The sequence below is a fragment of the Patagioenas fasciata genome, chromosome 10, assembly GCF_037038585.1.
Source record: "Patagioenas fasciata isolate bPatFas1 chromosome 10, bPatFas1.hap1, whole genome shotgun sequence".
NCBI classification, from domain to species: Eukaryota; Metazoa; Chordata; class Aves; order Columbiformes; family Columbidae; genus Patagioenas; species Patagioenas fasciata.
The window spans coordinates 14117998-14140287 of NC_092529.1; the positions used below are offsets into that span (position 1 = coordinate 14117998).

At 40.8% G+C, this 22290-nt stretch overlaps 1 protein-coding gene across 12 annotated transcripts in view; it reads right to left on the minus strand.

Moving 5' to 3' along the window:
• Positions 1-22290, minus strand: part of LOC136105736 (contactin-4) — a 335594-nt gene that overhangs the window by 110510 nt on the left and 202794 nt on the right. For 11 of the 12 annotated variants that reach the window (XM_071813202.1, XM_071813201.1, XM_071813208.1 and 8 more), the window contains 2 exons: positions 14747-14873; positions 13517-13692 (listed from right to left, as the gene is read on the minus strand). The exons of the other annotated variant lie outside the window; for it this stretch is intronic. In XM_071813202.1, the coding sequence (XP_071669303.1) occupies positions 13517-13692; positions 14747-14873 (303 nt within the window). The remainder of the gene's footprint in view (positions 1-13516; positions 13693-14746; positions 14874-22290) is intronic. 12 annotated transcript variants of the gene reach the window in all.

The window sequence follows — 22290 nt, forward strand, 5'->3', positions numbered from 1 at the left end:
TTGAAGTCTATCTCTAGAGACTTTCGTAAAGCAAATTTGATAACACCTCAGTGATATTGCTCTACTGCACTGATCTTATTAATAATAGTGAGTAGCTACCAAAGCATAGTACCTATATCTATATGTCTATCTGTATTTTCAAATGGCTCATTATCCTTACAGAGTGAACTACTCAATGAACCTTGATAGAGGATGTATGTGCTTGAAGGAAAAACAAGGGATTTTAACACAGGACCTTGAGAATAAGGCCACAAGATAACTGCAAAGGCTCTGTCATTGAAGCCACAGGGTGGAAACAGGTGCCTCCAAACTGTGAGCACAACCCACAGCTCCTCTTCACCAAAGGAATGCACCTTGGGACTGAGCAAAAGCGGGTTTGGCTGGAACAAAGAGAACCACAAGCAAGAACACAACTTATATAAAACACACGTAGTAAAACTCAGACATAACAGAGACTGGAATCAAGGAAGAAAAAGCAATTAGTACAGTAGTAGTAGCAAGTGTATAAAAATGTCCACAACTCAGGCCCAGTTGGGAGAAGAAAGTCACCAGCACCACTATCATGCTCTCCAAACAAAGCAACTCCAGAGGCAGGTGAGGGGCTGTAACTGCCTCCGTCTGGGAGGGCTGACACCACCCAGCTCACATCCCGGAGGAGCACAGGAAGGATTGTGTGTACTAGATTGTGTGTACTATTGCAACAGAATAATTACTGGGAATTAGCAATAACAGGATACAATGCACTCTAGCCTTAGTATCATTGTAATTGTACTCAAAATATGTCTTTGGTTAGGATACTAATTATTCAGTTAGATTAGCAACCAAACCTTTGATCCATACTTTTAAAAAAGGGAGTATTTTAGACCACATAAATTGCAGGGGATCTTTGGTTTGGTATTAGAGGCTTGGTTGTAATCTGAATACAAGAAACTTGAATGTTTTAAAATAAATTTGGAAAGAATTGACAAACCAGAAACTAAAACTTGGCCACTGGCAATTTTGAGTATTTTCTAGTGGACAAATCATGACCTTTACTGCATATATTAAATGAACTTTAAAGTACCCATACAACAGAAAGTAATAATATAGTTAAGAAGTAGTTACTTCTTCATATGTGCGAAATGCACAATTCACTTATGTACATAAAGTCAGTTTTCAGTCATGACTTAAGAGAGATTTATGGAGCATAATCGGGTTTGCCTTCTTATACCTCGTCTATAATTTTAAGATGATCCCAGATTTAGAATGGCGTTTTAAGGTCATACACAGTCCTTGAATCAAAGTCAATGGGATGGTTTTATTATTAAAGACCATACCACTCATCTCAAGGGTATTCTGAATAGGTTGGCAATGACACCTTGTCAAACAAAAAAAATTTAAGCAACCAGAGAGTTTGGCCAGCTCTTCCTGGTTCAGACTGAATAAAGAATGTTCTACCAAGAGATAGGTTGTACTCCCTCTTCCAAATTGTTTTCACCAGATTTGCATAACTCTCCATACACAACAGAGCATACTTCCATATCCTGGACAGAATACATGACCAGATGGAGACAGAAGTCATTTGCATCACTGCCCATGGAATAATATGACTTCATTGTCTGCAGACTATAAACTAGGCTAATTTGGCCCATAAAACAGTCTTAAAGATGAGATTTCAGTGCATCTCAATCAATTTCAGATTTTAGAGGACATTGGCTTGGAGAAATCATAGTCCGTCTATATGAAGGCAGGCTGAAAGCACTTTAACTGATGACTAGCACCCACAAAAGCATTAAAGCTTTTTGCTCTCGAAACACTTGACAAGATTTGCCTCCTGATATTTATGGCTCTAATATCTCTAAACACTGTCTCTATAAAACCTGTGCCTGACTTTTTAGAAACAAGGTTTTATGTCATCCCTTTCACAAATATACAAAGATTAAGTTCTTCTGCCCATGTCCTTGTTGCTGTGTCAAAACTACACAGTGGGCTGTGCAGTTTGGAATAAAACTCCCTTTGATGCAGAGCTTAATAGAATTTCAGTTTAAGAGCTGGTGTTCTAATGAATAATTTTTAGAGTCACTGATTTGAGAAATAGTTTACAAGTCTGGGGATGAAAGCTTTCTAATTTGACCTTTAGAACAGAAATTTCACTGGGATTTCTACTTCAGTGAAAAAAAGTTGTACAGGTAAACATCTTACCATTCCCCCACACTGCCTCTCCTTTAGAAAATATTTTTGCTTGGACTTTATTACTGTAGGCATTAAACAAAGTACTGCCGGTGCATTTTTACCAAGTGGCTAGCTCCTGTTTGGACTTCTAGACCTTTCCTTTCCCTGATCTTTCCTGCACAGAAACTGCCATCATTCTCACAAGATGCAAAAATTCTCAAAGACTCTTTGCCATGGGGGCATCTGCAGCTGGAGGATTTTCAAGGCAGGGTTTGCTCTGAAGGCTCAGCTCAGCTATGTGGTAAGAAGAGATGCGTAGCTGGAGGAGATGCAGGTTTGAACTCAAACCAGATGTCCTCAGAGGATTCTCCTTGCCTCCTGCAGGGCAACAGGCTCACAGCTAAGCCAGAAGCAAGATGCAAGAAGCCACTCCTGGGCTGGGAAAGGAGAAAACTGGTATGTTGGTAGGCGAGCCAAGATCGTGTTTTCCTTCCGAGCCCTCCCTGTCACTCACATCTTCAACCTATGTATCATCTTGGACTTTGACATCTCTGTGTCGGTTCTCATATCAAGACTTTGTTTAAATCTTGCCAAGCCTTTCCAGCCACCATCTATCAAAGACAGGCTGATTTTTCTACCCACATGGCTAAAATTCCTCTTCAGGCTTTTACCTTGCATCCCAAAGACTACAACAGCTTTCCCTTGAGCATTACCAATGCCACTGGTAACACCAGCTGCAGGAGTCATGGATCCACTTTCTCCTTCCTCCATCACACCAAGCACCAGCTGCTTCTCCTCACCAGGATGGCTCCACAGGATATTGTCAGCACCTTGCTGGCATTTGATCCTCTCTTCCAAATAGGCAAAAAGGCAGCCCACATGGTTTTTTGCCTTCCTTCATGGCACTCATCTTACTGGGGAACAGGGACTCCTAGCAATATCTGCAAGGCACCCACACTGTTCTCTTCCCAAATAAAATCTTTCTTTTCTGTTATGTTACCAAAAGAAAAGAAAAGATCCCCCTCTACTTTATGCTCCATTTCATAAAAGCTGCCTGTTTACTATCCTTCTATAGGAAATATTTCAACCGTTCATTTTGAAACAGCTCTCCTGCTTGAGACAAAATGCTGAGGACTCAGAAAAATCTATTTTATTACTTTAATCTGGAAAAGCTGGGCAGACTTTTCCCCTTGGGTTGACTTGAATGAAGTTATTTCACTCTCAGAATTTTTTTATATTTTCCTAGCAAAGCAATGAGTTATTCACATACTCTCTTTCCAGCATAGATGGTTCTGCAATAGCAGAGAGCAGTACTTCTCTTGGTGGCAGGAGATATTGCGCAGCCCTCTCTCACTTGATAGCTCAGCATTAGCATTGCAGATGCCTCACGCATGCTCTGCTGCACCTTCTTACTTTGTGCAGCTGAATAAATGCAAATTCAGACCCCAAATAATGTCAAATAATGTGACACAAGCCTGCTCATCTAGAAGTTTAAAAGAAAAATTTCCTTTTGCTTGATAGAAACACACAAAGACCTCACAGAGATCCTGATCCTCACAGCTCACCTATGGAAACGTACATTACTATGCTAGGCAGCATCTCTCAGAGAGGAGATATTTTTTCATTCTGTTCATCTCTCATGTCTAATGAATTATGAAATGGCAGTCACGTTTGTTGCAGACAGGAAAAGTAACACGGGACCGCTTTTGACAAACATATTTAAAGCTCTGCTGTCCTTTGCATGCCAACACTGACTTGCTGGTTTGGCTTTCCAGAAGAAATTAGGAAAGAAAAAATAAATCAATGAAAAAGCAGACACTAGGATAAAATTGTTCTGCACTGGCCTTACATCCCACCAACAGGAATGGCGATAATCTTAGAGATTCCACCTCTGGCCTTCGGGTATAGCCTGTGCTTGACCAGGGGGTCTTGTAACTGATATTTTCCATACATTTAAAGGCAATACTGATTCACGTTGATATAGAATCAGTAAAGTTCAACCTAAGGATAATAATTATTTCATTTGACAGACTAGGGGATTTTCAGCCAAAAGGGGAACTGTTACAAGAAGTATCCTGATAACTGAGAAAATAACACAGACCTCCTGATTCCCTGCCCTATTCCCTAACCACTGGACCTAAAAGACCAGAAAAAGCGATTACAGTATGCCACAGAAACATATGCTTACAGCTTTTCAGCCATTTGTGTCACTCTAGGATCAGTTTTTGCAAGATGTTTGGAAAGATTTGTAATGGGAAAGAACCTGAATCAAAGGAAGTCTTAGCTGCAACCACAGATGTTTATGTGGTTTGAGGCTCATCACATGTCATCTGGACAGCAACAGTTCACAGACCTAACATACCCCTAATGTCTAACAGAGAGAGCAAGCAGGCAGAGATTAACTGTTAGGGAAACAATGCCCCAACTTCATTCCTGCATGAAGAAAGCATGGTGACCACAGGTGCATATGTGAAATCATGGGCAAGGACCACTGCGTGGGGACACAGAGTACCTCTGCTCTCGCTGCTTGTGACTGTATTGCTGTCAAAGTCTCTATGGGATTCTTAATCAGGATTTTAAAATATTAATATTTGAAGGAAATATCCTTAGTAAACCTTAAGAATTGTCTGTATGTCAAGAGGGAAAGAACGCTTTTAAATTTACAAGTTTTCAGTTTTCAATCTGATTGAATAACTGAGTTCCCTGAAGGGTCACTGCACTCTCAACAATACTGCTTTATATTGGCATTTACATTTCCAGGCTATTTCATTATCATCAAAATAGTAGTTTAAACCTGCAACTTATTTTCCTCTTATTTATGCACCTTTCTAGGTGTCATAGAATAAGCCCACTGGACATCAGAGGTAAGGACTGTACTCAATAAAGGCAGCTAGACTACATTCTGAAGTTATGCCAAAACAAAACTCCTCTAATATCATCTACATAGCTATCAAATTGTTCCTATGCTTGGCTTTGATTTAGGAACAAATGCTCAGGAAAATATTCTGTAAATAAAGTCACAGTCAGAGGATTAATACTACTGCTAAGGACACATTAATATTCGCAGTACACTACTATTTTCATTCTTGCTTCTAAGCTTCAAAGAGTGGAATAGATGTCAAATAATGTGTACTGATTCTCTAATAATCTAGTGGTAAGCAGCCAAACAGGCCACCGATGGGAACTACCTTGCTGGAATACAGGTAAGTTGCAAAGGTTGCAGAAGTGAGAGGAAGAACAGGAAATTCTACTGATAAACAGCATGATATCAGATCCTGCACAAAGCCAAGGGGAAAGTATGGAAAGACAAATCTCACTCTCTCAGTTTACCGTGGGAGCTTTACAGTGTTTTCTTTATGACCATTCAGCATAGAAAAAAAAGAGTGATATTGATTTGACAAGAGAGATGCCAAAGTGACTGATTAAGCCTCAGGTCAGAAGATCTTTAAATGCAGAGAAATCTACTCCGTTTCAAAGTGAGGTTGTCCCAAATACTTAGGCTCAGAACCGAAGTACTTAGTGCTTCATTCAGAACATCAGAGAAAATGAGAAAACCATTTTTTTATTTCCTCCCAGGTCCACCTGGAGTTCTCCACAGCACCCTGATGTGATTTAGCACAAAGATAATTTTCGCAAGACTAGAAAGAGTTTCACATGACAGCAGAGCTTTTTCAAGGAAAGCTTAGATCATTGAACTGTGGCACACCAGGATCAAGTTGCTCCATTTAAGTGTTCATTTTAAACAAACACCTACATCTGCATTTAGTTCTTCAAGATCCAGGCCCTTGATACTAAAAAAATAACTATTTTGAATAAATGTTATTTTACATATTCAGAGCAAAATTAATAAATGTGGAGAGAGACAGGAAAAAAAACTGTCAAGTCTGTGCCTTGCTGTTCCCTAAATTTCTAAACCACAAAAGAAACTGCGGAGCTGCGACTAACCTGTGATCTTAAGTTCATTGCGGCGCGATGCCCAGAGGTGCTGGTGGCAGCTCCCAGCCCTCTGACACCTCCCTGTACAACACTCCCCGCTCTCAGCAGCAATGTTTCTGCATGATATTATAAACTAAAATACACTTCCTAAGTAACCCTGCAGGCTTACAAAATTACTAGCTTTGAGAGAAGGTGTGCTGATTATCTACAAATGCCCTGCCACTGTTTTAAGTAATGATGTATTCATCTTATTTATAAGTCTTGGGTGGAAAAAAAGCAGGTATAAGTCCTATGTTTTTCTGTTCTAAATTAAGCATCCTTCTATCACAGATGAAAGTAGGTTATATATCTATCCTCTGCTACATACTCCCTGTTGGTCCTATTCATCAAAAAAAAAAGAAAAAAAAAGAAGAAAAATGAAGAGCTTACATGATGAGGCTTAGCCTAGTTTTCCACCCATCAGAGACTCTGTGGCAAAGGTGCAGAGGTTGGGAGCTGATTCTCTAACACCGACAACTGCACCTTACACAGCTGAGTTAGCATTTCGGCAACGGAGAGAAACATTGGGAAGCATGTATGTAGAAAAATTCAAATACATTTGGTGGTATCCTTGTTAAGAACATGTCCTGTACCACACCAAACCCAGTCCTGGGGGCTCAAACAGTAGGACCGTCTGATTTTGGGTAAGACCATCAGGCCCTTTATTGATATAAATGCTATTTTTTCCTGTAAATGACACCAGAGGAAGAATCAAGAATCCTGTTCACATGCATACAGGAGGAGCATCCCTTGAGCCAAATTTGTTGTAACTAGCCCCAAATCTTACGAGAGCCCAGATAATTTTAACATTATAACTTTGCAGAAATGTGGAACATCACAAACACCTTGTGCTCTGCTTTTATGAGCTGTGACCTGACAGCTTTGTTTGTATAAATTCATGAAGGAAAATGGGGATAGCCAGAACACCCCAGCCACTTTGGTGGGACTGGGGAAGCCTGGGGAGACACAGCCTCTGGCAATAGACAGAAGCGCCTATTCAAGCTCCAAAATAATGCTCTATTTGCAGAGTTTCAGGAGCTGCAAGACAACCGTTCCTTTAGGAAGAGTGAAAAGTTACAGAAATCTCTCTTATCAGAGAATCTGTACCAAAACAGATTTATCTGTTGGAACCAGAATTTTAAAAAATGCATCCAGTGTATATGGGAAATGTTATAGTGAGTTTTTTTAGTTTCCCTGGAAACTGAAATAGGACGGTCAGCCAGAGGCAGCAGAAGCAAAGCCTTTGCAGCACGGTGTCATTTGCTGCTGCCACAGAGCTGCTCCTGTGCACTACAAGGAAAACCTGGACGTGCAAAGGCTCTGAAAGGCTTCAAAGTGAACAGAAAAAGAGACAGCAAAAGAGATTTTGGGGTGCATATGGGAAAGCAGGCCACGTTAAGAAAACCACTTCCTGACAGTGTAAGAAAAATTAAGAAAATTTAGGTTTTTGAGGCAGATTCATTGGCCCTGGGTGAAAGCAAACTCCAGTTGCTTGCTGGGGGTGTAATCTCTGAATTGTAACTCTACATGTGGGAGGCAATGAAAATGCCAGGAAAAAGTGAACTAACCTATGGGAAGGGCAGCAGATTGGAAGTCCAGGAACATGAAAAGCAGAAGGGGTACCCGAGCAAGAAATAGCTGAGCGTGGTATTTCAATATTGCAGTGAGAACCAGCCTTGGAGCACAGGCATGTACATCCTGTGGTGGTTGTTGCAGGCAGGGACACTTGCCCCTGTCTTGGTGTGGGTCTGCACCTCCCACCCAGGATGCTGAACACTCCCCCAACAAGGTATCCCACAGAGGCTCTTTACAAATGCTCTCACAGAGAACCAGGACAAGAAAGGAGCCAGGAAAATGTGCCAAACTGGGTTTCTGCCCTTCACAAGCAGAAAATCCTTGAAAAAATATACGTTGTGAAGAGGATGAGCGTGGGCGACTGATGGGCTGCCAAGGGACGAGCAGAGCCGCACACACCCGCTATCCCAGCTGCAGTCCGACTCTGAAAAAAAAACAACCCAAACCCCCCATCTCCTTGATTTCCAGAAGGTTTAAAACACATCATCTTTTCTCAACACTCAGACGTTAGTAATCGCTGCGGAAATGATTTAATTTGCTTGCCGAATGCCTCATTCAGCCGAGCGGTAGCGCATCGCTTCATTGATCAATCAATGTGATTGTTGTTGTGCTTGTTTGTTGAGGCAAGGCAAAGCAGATACTTTGGCGGTTTTCTGAAAACGTTTTCATTATTAATTGTTCTTGAAAGAATTACTTCATTGATCATTTAATATCCAAAAGGAAAATGAATGCACTTCAGGGCAAGAAGAGGGTACAACAGTAAAGAATTTGAGCAGCAATTATAATTTGTTTCTTAGCAACTAATAGCAAAAATTATGGGATTTGCTTGGGTAAAAGATATAAAAAGAATCATTCCAGCAATGGGAGTATTGAAAAAGATACTTTTCAGTAAAATGTTGGGAGTAATTTTCTTTTTCTACCATCACAGAGAAATTATTTTGGGATGGTAGGTCAAAGCCCCAAAGTATTCTCATTACAACCACATTATCACTGTATTTTCTGCTACCATTTGCACTGCACAGTGCTGAGTCCTAGCTGCTAATTCATGTATAACAATTATTTTCACAGAAATACTTCAATAAAACAAATTCCTTTAATAACGTGTGGAGGAAAACAGTATTCAGAAACAATAATGTGATTCCCTGCAGTTAGGAGTATGTTCGTGGTAATGAAGAAGAAAGTCTGAGTTTCTATAAATGGAAATGTCAGGTAAGTCTGAGGTGGCTGCCCCAGGTAGCATCAGAGGGAAGCCCACCTGCAAACTCTGCCCTCCAGGCATGGTTTAATCTTCAAACACAGTAAAACAGTTCAGTCTAAATCCCATACACAAAATCAGCCACTTCGCTTAACCTGGGCCATTTGCAGGAGAAGGAGGAGGAAAAGAAGGAAACCCTTCCCCTTTCATTTCATCTCATCTGCCCACAGCCCAGGCTCCCAGGGCAGCACCCAGTGGTTTGCTGCTGCTCCAGCATCCTCTGGGGATACCTCCCTTCAGCCCCATCATCCCTGGGGTCTCCTTTGTTTTAAAAATTGGTAACTCAGCCCCCTGGACATCTCAATACCAATTTTGCTAACTGCAGAAAATACACACAGCATCAGCATGGACTTGTTAAATTACAGATTTGAAGGAAACTCTTCCACAGAAAATTGCTACAGGTCGGAAAGGCACTGATTTCAGAGAAACATCTCTGCACAGAGCAGGAGAAAGGACATCAACCATCATCCGAGTGTGGGGGTACAATAATGTGCAAAGTGCTAAAACTCCCTGAAAAGCCATTCCCATTTCTCTAACAGCTCATGTTTCACAGACAGCACTTTCAGTTAGTTTTTGTAACAATGGGGGGCAAAACCAATGGTATGACTGAAAAACTGCACCTATTAGAACTTGATTTTCCTCATCAAATACTCATTTCAAAATCAACAGCATCTGACAACCATCAATGCTGATGAGAAAGGCAATGACTACTGTATGGCTACTTACCCACTCACTGGAGGGTTTATTTTTAAACCAGCATCACTGTAGGTAGTACTGTCTTTGTGTGTGTTTTCAGGTTAAACTGCAAATCCTGCTGAGGAGTTTAGGGCCAAATTGAGTCTAGTTATCACAGCAGGGAAAGGATATTTAATCAACCAGCATTCTGGATGGCTCCACGGGAGTAGACAAGGGTCACCTGCCAGGAAAGCAGAGTGGAGTCTTGGCCCCATCCCAGGGAAGCATTAGCAGTGGTTACAACAAACACAGTCTGGAAACTCCCCAGGGCAGGGGGCAAAGGGGTGCCCTGACTGACTCTCTGCACTGCTCCTGGAGACATGCAAAAATGTTTGGGTTCAACACTTTGTTGGTAAAAAGCAAACTGTGGCCTTAGCAAGGTAAAGTAAATCTCAAAGTTAAACTCTAAATAGAATTGCTATTCTACAGGTGCTCGTAAATCAGCTGAATGGTAAGATAATAACTGCCATTCTTTTTGCTGGGACAGTCCCGTCTCACTCATCCCATTCTGCCAATGGGATTGTAAAAGAAAGGATCTGGACACCACCTAGCAAAGAACCCAAACAGAAGGGGAAACCTTGCTTAGTCTTTTTATCCCTGAACCATTTCCACCAGCATCGCTCATTTTGGACCAGTTCGGCCAGCTGGCCATTTTCTTCATTACCAGCCTTTGGGAAAGCAAGAGCAAAGCCAAAGACAGTAGATAAGCCCCAAGCCACATGAAAGCTGGTGCTCACCATGGTCACCCACATGTGGTGACAGCCTGGGGGCTTCTGCAAAGACATATCTGGTGGGAAGTCGTCAGGACTTAGCTGCCCAATAGCACAATCCTTTGGACATCTACTACACTTGACAGTCAACAGGAGAAGGAATAGATTTGAAAGCCCTTGGGTCATTATCCACAAAAGGCACAGTCTGGACAATCAGCAGTAGCTGCTAGCAAATAAGATTAACACTAGCAGAGGCCACCAAAGTAAGTGAAAATGCATCTTAATACACAGTCCTCTAAACACACACTCCTGAAAAGGGTCTGCAAATATTGCGCAGAACAGGCTGATGAGCTCCTTTAGAAAGGGCATCGATGCTGCCTCGCACCAGGGACATACACTCTCTTGAAACCTTTCCCAGGACTCTACTTTGTGATTTTATGTCTATGGAGATGTGAGTATAAGCAAAACTCCAAGCACTTGTGTGCAGTAATGTTCCATTTTGTGAATTATTTCAGAGTTGGAAGAAATAATTGGGCAAGGACGCTCATTAAAAGCACATCCCGCCCCAGGGTGTACGGTTCTGCACCGCGCTGTGCCGCTCTCCTGCCACAGCCACGAGCTGCTCAGCACCTTCCAGCCAAGTCAAAGAGAACAGGAGCTGAGCAGCAGGAACCAGTTGCAAATTCAGCGCTTTGAGGGGTTTGGTCCAACCGGGTACCACTAAAAATCAGTACAAGCTTTAGCTTCAACTGAAATGGAAGCAGAATCCAAACCATAGTTAACAGCTTTAATCAGAGCTGCACTTCTCTAAAGGTATAACTCCATATTGATTTCAGTGTTATTTCCAAACAGAAACTACAGAACAGTGAATAAAATTGTCAAAAGCTAAGTCCCATCCACTAAAATAAAAAGTACATAATATAATCTAGTTTAGCTTTGTTTTCATATATCTTTTTGGAAAAGCTATTATTAGAATCCATATTCTGAGTTTAAAGGTTCTTTTATTTTCTGAGAGCCTGTTCTGCCATAAGCACAGGGTTTAGTGTGTCATTAATCTTTATTCTGTTACTGTGGCACAATAAATTCCTTAATTTCCAAAAACATGTTTGCTTTCAGAGACAAGTGGCATTGAGAGAAAAAAAACCACCGTAGAATGAATTTGAAATGTAAATGACATATCACAAAGCAAGTATTGGGGGCAAATATTTGCACTTTTATCATAATGAGTTTGTAACCTAAATGCATATTTCAAGGACTAAATTGCTGACCCTCTAACCTCCACAGGAAGTTGAACAGCTACACTGCAGTTTAATCTTCAGTGAAAACACAGCCCTTGAAGAATGGATGAACATACACTAATGATGCCCCAAGATTCAGAATTTAACCCTTAAGAGGAAGGGGAAAAAAGCTCAAAACCCCAGACATTAGTCTCAAAAGAACCAGCAAAAACTTTCCTCAGAAATAAAAATGAGGTAAAACAAAAATAAAAAAATAATTTAAAAAAAAGTCACAACGCATGATCAGGATGGAAAATAAGGGATTGCTCAGACAAAGGGGGAAGCTACAGAGAGGTTAATCAGTTCCGTCCTGAGTGTCTAACCAAATGGCTTTGCACAGCCAAATCATATGTGACATTGCGAGGCATAAGAGACCAAGCTGAAGCACTGGAGCTGGGTCAGAGACTGCATGTGCAGTCTAGGTGCCAGACAAAGGGGTAAATTCAAGAAAAATAACTTGATAAAAGGGAAAAGTCCTGAGAGAGCAACTGAGGGCAAACAGGCTTAAGCTAGCTCTCCAGCTCTCTAACTTGACTTTGGCAAACAGTACGACCCCAGCCAAGGCGGTGCTGAAGTGTTTTGCTCTGGATACTGCTGCCCAAGCCCACCTGACAGCCAGCAGACCAGGATTTGTAAGATAGAGCCTGCTGTGAAAGATGTGGTCTCTGGAGGGGCAGCCCAATGCAATATTTTATGAAGCAATCACGTTGACATACTAAAATCTGGAGTGAAGAGATTGGTCCTGAGAAAGCTGTTCATTACCCATCCAGAGGGAAAATGCAGCTTCAGTCACAGAAAACCACAAGCAGGTCATAAGCAAACAGATAATAAATTTTAAACTATGCAGGGAGACAGAGGACTTGACTTTACAGTAATATTTCGCATTACAAATCATCTATATTGTGTGAACTTGGTGTTTATCGGCATTTTTATCTTTTTATTTTCGTAGCTGGAGCACATCACTTTGCCTTACCAGTTGGTGAAACACGTCTTTCATTAAGCTCTACTGAAAGCCCAGCTCACTGTTACTGATGGCTTCATGTCTGGGAATGGACTGGCCTGAACTCCTGCAGGCACATACAAGGGTATTTCATAGCAGGTCCTGCTGTGATTACTGAGCTGCTATGTACACCACTCCCCAGGCAACAGCACAGAGAAATCACAGAGGTGATGGATGAATAAGCCTGTTTATCTATTCTCTGCCTTCACCTTTGCAGCTACATGAGAAAAAGATGAGTCGCGGTCCTACGTTATCATTTGCCTATTCTTATGGGCTCTATCCTGTACTCCCAAAATGTTCTAAGTTCATGTAATGCTGATTCACATCAAGACCTGTCTCTTTTGTTTTCCCTAGCTGCAACTCTAAATTTAAACCCAAAATAAATATGAAGCAGCCTGTTTTCCCTTTTACACAGTTACAACATACCACCCATACCTGAAAGCACTCTCCCCTAAGTACTGAAATGTAGGACCAGTGAAAATTGTCACTGTGAATTTATTCCTTATAAAGAGCCTGCTCTTTGAAATATTTTTAAGCTTTAATTCTCCAAGGAAATGAAAAATCAATGGTGAGATCCCATTTGCCAGACACTATCCTAGGTGGTCTCTTTCTAAAGAAATAAAGGCATTTTACCCTGCATACTACATTGAATTTTAGACTAACAATCATAAAATGAGACATTTATTCCTCTTTCACATTTCCCCTCCAAATCCAGGTGTTTTCTCTACTCCATGAACAGCTCAGAAAATCCTGTGTACTGCATTAGAACAGGTATGGAAGGCAGGCAGTTTTTCCAGCATGCTGCAGGAATGTGGGCTGCGATGCAATTCTTACTTACAAGCAAACTGAAGCTTTGCTTCTCTGCTGACAATCGTTCCAAATGGGTTTGTTGCTACACACTGGTATGTTCCAGTATCTTGGGTTTTATTTGGATTATTGATCAACAGGTTGCCTTCTACCCTGCTGTAGCGGTAATCCATACTGATGTCAATACTGGTTCCATTTAACTTCCACCTACAGCACAAAATGCCAAAGTTAAATTCTGCTATTATTAATAAACACTCCTGAATATTTGAAAATACAACATGTAGTAAATAAAGATTTAAAACATCTTTGACTACTTATTAAAAAAAGCATGAAAATGAAGATTTCCTGCACAGTAATGAAATATTTCAGTATTTAACTGAAAGAGCAATATCCTTGACATATATTTCAGTCTCTGGTATGATTAATGCTTCTATAGTTGCAAGTGGTGCTGCCCTTTTGAATTAATAATTTTGCAAGGGGAAGTCCCAGAAACAGAATCTTTAAACCACTCACGTCCACCCAGGTGGTTGGTTTTTTTCCCTCTCTCAACTTGCTGGCTGCTTCTTTTTAAATTTCAAAAAAATTCACTCACAGAAGAAGTTGCCACAAGCTGGGGCACTCAGAAATTCCAGCACCATATTGCCCCACTTAAAACAATCCTCATCCCCCCCCAGCCCTGGCTGGAACATGTGAGGGAGTCATAGCACACAGCCAACACAGAAACAATTTGAATATGTTTGCACCAGTGAATCAACAGTTTATTGCATTAAATAGTCATGTCAGAAGACAGCACGATGGCTGAGGTCTGATGACTCCAATTGGTTTCAAAGTGGCATTTACTACAGTGAACAAAATGAGAAAGACACCAAAGGGAAAAAACCCTACAACCAAAATGATTTACAGCAGCAGCATCACTGTAGTAGTATGGCACCTTTTTTTCTAAGGATCTCAGAGAAGTTGCCAAAGCTGAAAACAAATATGAGCTTTGTCCACAGATGTGGAAAAGGATGGCTAATCTGGGAGGAAAGACTATTTATAATCTCTTTGTAACCTTTTCGATCTCTTGTCCAAATATTGCAATTGTGTTGCAATATGAGGAGATTTCCTGATGACCCTTCAGTTTTTTTTAAACATTATCGGCATTGTGGTGGACTCCAGGGGCATCACGGAGTTACGCTGGGTGATGCCAGTAGAAGAGCTCTTAGGGGAAACTGCTGTAGTGTGGAGATTGTGCGAAAGAACAGTTAAACATTCCACAAACCCAATGGTTGGTCTGGGATTTCCTTTCACTTCACAGCTCAGCTTCACTTTCTTTTCCTCGGAATCCAAGGGAAAGATCACGCTGTTGGGTTCCTGAAGAAAAACTGGCCCATGCAGTGTGTTGTCATCTGTGTTAAACAGAGGAAAAATGTGACAGATACTTGATGGAACCTCCAAATAACCAGTTTTAAAATATAAAATAGTATCTTAGCAGCAAAAGGCCATGCACCATTCACCCTAGAATAGATGTGATAATGAAACTAACTTTTTTTTTTTTTTAGAACCGTCAGATTTTTTTTTAAAGTCACTGAACCTCAAGTGGAGTCAACATTCAGAAAAACATTTGTGCACTAAATAGAGCACAGACTGAAACTTTACCCAAAGCTCAAATGAAGGGGAACAGGCATGATCCTATTGTGATAGCACAGCTCACTTCAAAACAGAATGCTTAGTGACACTTCTAAACACTAAAATATTTTCTCTGCATATTAAAAAAGTCATTATTAAATACAGCTACAACAAGTAAGGAGTTTCTGTCTTTTAGCTGCAGGGAAGGAGCCTTGCTTGAACATTTTCTGATTGTGTTCTGCCCCATCATCTTCACAGCAGGCTCCTGTCCTTGCAGAGCACCGATGGGCAAAGTGCAATTCCATGGGCCATCACAGTGCTGCTGCCAGGACCCGCTGTTCCGGAGCTGCTGAGGGCAGGGACTTGCAGGGATGCAAGCATGGACATCACTTTAGCCAGGCAGTCAGTCTAGCCTGCTGCCAGAAGTCCATCTTGATGGACATGCAGGAAATTCGTGGGTATAGGTGCTTAGAGGACAAGCAAATATAAAGCTGATGAGTTGTACAAAAAAATAAAAATAAAAAGGAATGAACAGAAGATGATGCATCTTCTAGATGGGAGGAGAGTGAGAATGGATGTGAATAGCCTTCATATCCCCTGATACTGGGAAATCAGCTGAATTTATTTGGGACAGAACAATAGCTCTCTACTCCAGGGAGAAAATTCTGCCGTCTCCGCAGAAGGATTTCAGAGAGAATTTGCTCAGGAAGATTATAATGGAGCAAATTCTCCCCCATGTCTCATCCCTCAGGCACCACCACAAAAGAGAATACACTAAGCATACAGTCATATCGGTTGTATTTATCTTTACTTTTAATTATATGTTAATGATATCTGATGGAGACTCATCTATTATTCAAAACACATTTCACATAATCTCTAGCTTTAAATTATACCTGTGTGCAGCTTACGGTTGCTGGCAGAAAAAGATAATAATAACCATTGAGCATACAGGGCTAGATTATGATATCCTGACTTGTTTCTGAGACCCAGGGCTGCTTCACTCCTTAAACAGTCTCATTCACTGTAGGAAAGAATATTACAATCTGGCTCATAAAGATTATAGCTCTAAGCACTATATTAATAGCTTGAAAACAAGAGAATTAAAATACATTCTAACTTATCCAGTTTTCTAATTGTAAAATACAAAAGCTGGCCCAGTGTTCAGGTTCTATATAAGAGTTGCTTCAAGTCCCATAAGCAAGGAGCTTGATTGTGCTGGGACAGGTACAAACCAGAGCATCCCTGCTAATCCAGTTAGCAAACTGTGCTGACTCAGGTACGCGTTGCATCAGCTGTGTTATCTGCCTCACAGCCCACAAAGGACTCAAGACACGCTAAGCTGTCATTTGCAATTATACTGTGTCAATTTATATCGTATCACATCAAGCTAAAGGTCAGATCCTCAGTCCTCCTCCCACCACAAGAAAACACACCTTGCATTAAAAAGCAGATTGTTCATCTACAGGTACACAAGCAAATCAAAGGGTCCAAACGCTCAACATAAAATACATCCCAATATCTCCAGGACATTACTTGACCACAGGATCAGGGTCCAGATTGCTACAGTGCAGCATCTTGCAGTGAGACACTGGTCTTCCAAGTACAACAAAATCTGTCCATACAACACCACAGGGAGTTTGAGAGGGAGTTACATTTGTAGAACATTATAATCCACCTATATCATTAGTAAGCAAAGTATAATTTAGAAAAAATACATCAGACATGGAAGACAGAGAACTAGAAAGGTAGAAGTAGTCAAAAATATGTGAAAAGACTAAATCTAATTTGCTTAAGCTAAAATAGAAGGCCATGAAAGATCACCAAATGAAACCGCTCCCCAAATACAACGACATCCGCTGCTGACACTGTTTAATATTCAACTTTTACGCAGCAAAAAAAACCTGCTTGCTCGTCCTTTAGCCAGCAAGAAGAAAAACCCTGGTGTGACTGCTTCTTGGCTTTCGAGGGAATAGTGTTGGGTCAGGCTGTGAGAAACTCTGAAAGCCGCTGCCACCACATCAGTGGAACAGAAGAGGAGGAAAAACCTTGCAACACTGGGTAGATAAAATGATTCTGAGTGCTTTTCTTCTTTCTCTTATTGCTGTCTTTGTATAACCAAGATAAGCAAGTTGAAACTATTTAATCTTCAGCCTGTAGAGTCCTTTTGCTACAGTCTAATGCCTGATTGAAATCACTGCAGCCCAGGTCCTAACACAGCATGTGACAAGAGTTGAGCCACAGTACTTTACAGAAGAGGAGGATTTGGTTCAAAGAATACTAAATATCCACTAATAAATAAAACAAACTGCTGTCTAGATTCTTATAGGAAGAAAACTACAAGTACCTGTACCATATAAAGTTCATTTTTGACTAACAGTGTTACAGGGCAAAAACAGATCTCAGATTTTTAGTGTCAACACAGGCAAATGCAACTGCTCTATTACAGTGTCCGGTTTTGTGGGAGCAAAATTTTGCTATTCAGATAAATTCAAAACGTGAATTTCACACTTTTTTTTTTTTTTTTAAATAAAAGCAGTAAATTCATTTCTATTGCAATAAGGTTCAGGGGCTTGCAATCATGAAGCAACAATAGCACATTTTTAGTTTGTCACTGATGAACGCTATCAGCCGCTTGATCCACAGAAGCCCACTCATGTCAGAAGGATGCTCTTCCCTGAGCTTATCAGGCTTTTCCCTTGCCCTCCTTAACAGATTGTGTTCATTAGGCTCTCTTTTGGTCATTTAGTCAAAAAAAACCAATGAAGCAGTGCATCTATGCATATACACACATAAAGCTGCTCAGTTATTTTAGCTCACTTTGATCTTTATGATTTTCAGCAGCTACCTTGTAAACCAGTACTACTTCTTACACATTTGTTACTGTCCTAGGAAAATACAATAGGTAACCTTCCTGGACAAGCTAACTATTGAGACACTCTCCTAGTGACAGATTTTATTTTTCAGAGTTACGTTTCTTTTGCTTGAGTCCAAAATGAGTTAACCCAGAATGGACACTGAGCTGCCCTCAGCTCAAGACAAGTTGCAAACAAGATCCGTTACCAAAAAGCACTTTTTTTCCCTCCTGTCAGATGAAACAAATGTACTACAGCTCTGGGTCTGCTTCCTTTGAGAGGAGTGTATTTCTTTCACTAAGATGCAGGATATAGGAAATTTCACTAGGTTTCCTGATAGAAGAAATATTTTTAAACACAGTACGAGGTGTATGCCCATATGCTGGACAGAATGTGATGTATAATTTAGAAGAACACTCTGCTATCCTAGCTTCTGCTGATAGTTTTTTTTTTTTTTTTTCCTAGAGAATCACAAAATCAATTAAGAAATGCCAGATTAATTTAAATACATTTGAAATGATCATATTTTCTGTGTCCTCCCAGTACCCCAAACTTCAGAGCCAGAACATCTAGTAGGATGCTAAATGCTTGTCATCTTTCTGTGCTTTTGAAGAATTGAAACATGAAGAATGTCACCTGAGGTTAATTCACAGGAACAGGTGAAACCATTCCTGTTCTCTCTGAACATTAAACCCAGTGATGGATATCGTTACCTAAATAGAGCTGCTTTAATTTTCATTGAAAGTTATGCCCAATTTGAGAGAAGGTTTAATTGAATATTCCACACTGTAGGGAAAGATAATAACTAAACTGAAGAGAGAATTCTTGGAGTATATCCAGTAGAAATGATAAAAAATCCTTTCCTTGTTTGTTGCTGAGGGAGCTGTGTATGCTGGTGTGTTTTCATACAGTGCTACAAGTCAGTATTTCTTTGAGACAAAACTGCACCTTGGGAAGAGCAGCTCTTCAGGAGACCGGAGAGTGAGGTGGATCGGACAGCTCAAGGGCATCACTGATTAACACAACAGCCTGTTCTTCGGGTTAGTCAGCTGCATTACGTCCTCTTGAGCAGGGAAAGACTAAATTGGACAGCTCACTGTTTACTTTTTGCCTATCAATTCTATTAACATCAACACACACAAATGGCACTAATGGCTTCAAAATTACAAGAAAAAAATTTATATCACACAGTCTTACTACAAATAATTCCACTAACTTCTCAGTGAATAACTCAGCAGTCAGATTCTTCCATCAGGAGCAAAGCTGAAACAAATTATGTGGGGTCTTTCCCTCCCTCTCATCATCCTCATCACCCTATCACTGTGTAAATATGCACTTTCCGCAGTTCCACTGTAATGCTCTGAGCTGTGGGAGCAAAACACCCTCCCAGACATCTTGTCAAGGACAGCTCCTGCTGGCTCGCTTCTGGAGTGAGAAGCTGGATGAGTAGGAGAGCAACTCACCACATCTCTCCCGACCCCTTGCAGCACCAGGCTGCAAGATTTGGCTTGTTTTGCAGCACCTCACAGGTCTCCAATAGGGACAGTGAGCTGGATGGCTCCTACCCCGTCACATCTCTTTTCTGACGTATTTTTATTTCTCAGATTGCTGCTGTACCACATACAAGTACAGTTAAAGTGGAGAGCCATGCTTGACAGGTGACATCTGATAGGCAAGCATCTGATACCTGAGTTCAAAAGCAGTGTCAGATATTCCTCAGAGATGGTAACACAGCCATAAAAATCCAGAGGCTCAGAAGACAGGAAGAAATAAATCTTCACTTTCATAAATGCAGGCATGGAAGAGCTCCAGAATTTGAAATGGAGACAGTAATGATCTGACAACTCTATTTATGAGTGACCCAAGCACACAGAGCAGTTTGAATTAAAGGCAGGGTCAAACACATCCACCCCGAAGCGAGTGTGCTCTGACCTCCGAGGGCAGCCCAGGGTCCATCGGTGCAGGGAGGTCAGCAGCCAGCCCACAGCTGCCTCTGCCTGGTTGCAAATGCCAAATGTGGGTCTGGCTCCAGCACAGGGAACTCATCTGTGAAGCCTCTCCTTTTGGTCTGACTGTCCGTACCACAACCATAGTGTAATTTCATCTATTTAAATGCCACATGATTAATTATAGCAAATGTTATCATGTCAGCACTTTTCAAATAAGATGTTGCTACCTGATCTGTACATGCAAAAGCAAGTTTTCCCCATACTTTGTCTACTGGGTCTAGACAGCCAGGAGGAGGCAATTTCCAAGGCAGTATAATGAGTGACTTGTCCTATGACAAAAACCTTATTTAATAGAATACAATTTGTGTTCTCTTAGTAAGTCAACAGCATGATTATGATCACAGATGTTCTCTTCAGTATATGATAAAAGCACATTTCTCCATTACTGCAGAAAATCACAAGTTTCCTCACCAAGCAGCCTTCTCCCTGACTCATCACAGCTGACATCAGGAAAATAAACAGATAAACTCAGTGCTCTGTTAAGGATGATATCAGCCCATGATAGAGCTATGAATTATTTGAAGACAACAGTAATGAAAATAATACTACTACAATAGAGGAGCATTGGGGTATCTTCAGGTCCTCTGCTGACAGATCAGCTAAAAAACACAACACAGAACCACCCACCTGTTCATTAATGATCAGATTATTTGTTGACCTCCAGTGTTGAAATAGTAGAAATGACCAACCACAGGGACATTTTTGAAAGACCCTTTAAATTACATAAATAATAGTCAAACTTGTTCTGATGTCTCATAAGTTAAGCTCTCGCCCTGAGGAAATCATTCAGCAGAGTTATATATCCAACCCTAGAAACTTAGAATTATGACAGGAAATTAAAATACTGTCCTTACCAAGCAAAATATTGTTACCATTGAGCAGTAATAACAAAAAAACCCAAACACACACATTTTTCTTCTTGAAGTAACAAAGACATATATTCTGGTTTTGAAATGAATAATATCAGTTTCACCAGGGTTCTCTGAAGCTGCTGCATAACATCTATTCTGAATGTGCTAAAACATATTCTGTCACACGGAACAAGAACACTAAACCCACATTATCTAAAAACCCAGCATAAACTGTTTCTCTATGTTCTATGAAGTAAATTAACTTTGATGCTGTTGTGCACATACATCTCTCATGGATATGAGCTGTGACCAGAAATCCACTCTCTGAGATGCCACCAGCACTTTGCTGAATCAGGCCCATGTCAAAATCCAGGACTTGGCACTTCAGCTGCTGGATAGATTATTCCTTGGTTACTTCATTTTCCCTGAAGACCATCACTATAAGAACTCACGGCATTATATCACTACTTAATTGGTGAAATCTGCTGGTTACAAGAATAAAAAGTCACACTCTCACATTAGCTCATGTTCCTTTTGTTTCACCAGTGTACATGGAGATAAAATGATCATAAGGACTAAATGCTGAGGCTGCTAAAACTTCTCTGTGGATGGAAGTGAAATGACAGGGATGTTTGATATCACCTGCAAGGCTGTGCTCATGCAGGTACAACTCCTCACTACACACTTCACCAACTGTAGTTGAACATCTTGAAAATGACACTCACTTGCCACGGCAATTGCCATCATTTTTCTGCTCTGTTTTTCAACACTGTGTATTTAAGAACTGAGTTCAGAGCACCTCCAATGACTGGATTATATACAACCTTAGATGAAATACTGGTGTTTAATGTATTTTATGTTTTGTTTTTATTCTTTCAACTCAGGATATGACATACTTTCAACCAAGGAGGTTAGTAAATGACAGAGAAACGGGTCCTTAAGGAAGACAACTGCAGCTCATGGTCTACTCCATCCATGGCACCAGCCTTAACCACTGAAACAACAGATCGGAGACATCTTGCCTCAATCTGTTGTCCTCATCCATCACCAGACACACAGGTGGCCTGTCACAGCCTCAGCAGGGGTAGCAGACACATGCCACATCTGATAAACTGGCCTCAGGTTCTCCTAGACCTGTGCCATTGGCAGTGGTGGCTTCCAGACAGATTTGTAGCCTTCCAGGAAAGCACGAAGTCCAACAATGAGCACTGTTCCCAGGGTCTACAAATCCTGACTGTGCCTGTATCTCATAGCCAGAAACTGGTACTGGGCTGATATTTTTCCATCTCTGTTGTAAACAAGTCCCAGATGCAATGGAAAAAGATGGGCAATGACTATAGTTCAGGCTGAAAATGGCTTTTGCCTAGTAAGAAACCTGAATCTATGAAATTCTTCCAGAACACTGTTGCCAGTATCCTAGATTATTAGAAACCTTTATATTTACATCTGATTTCTTTGACATTCACCTCTGAACAAGTCCCA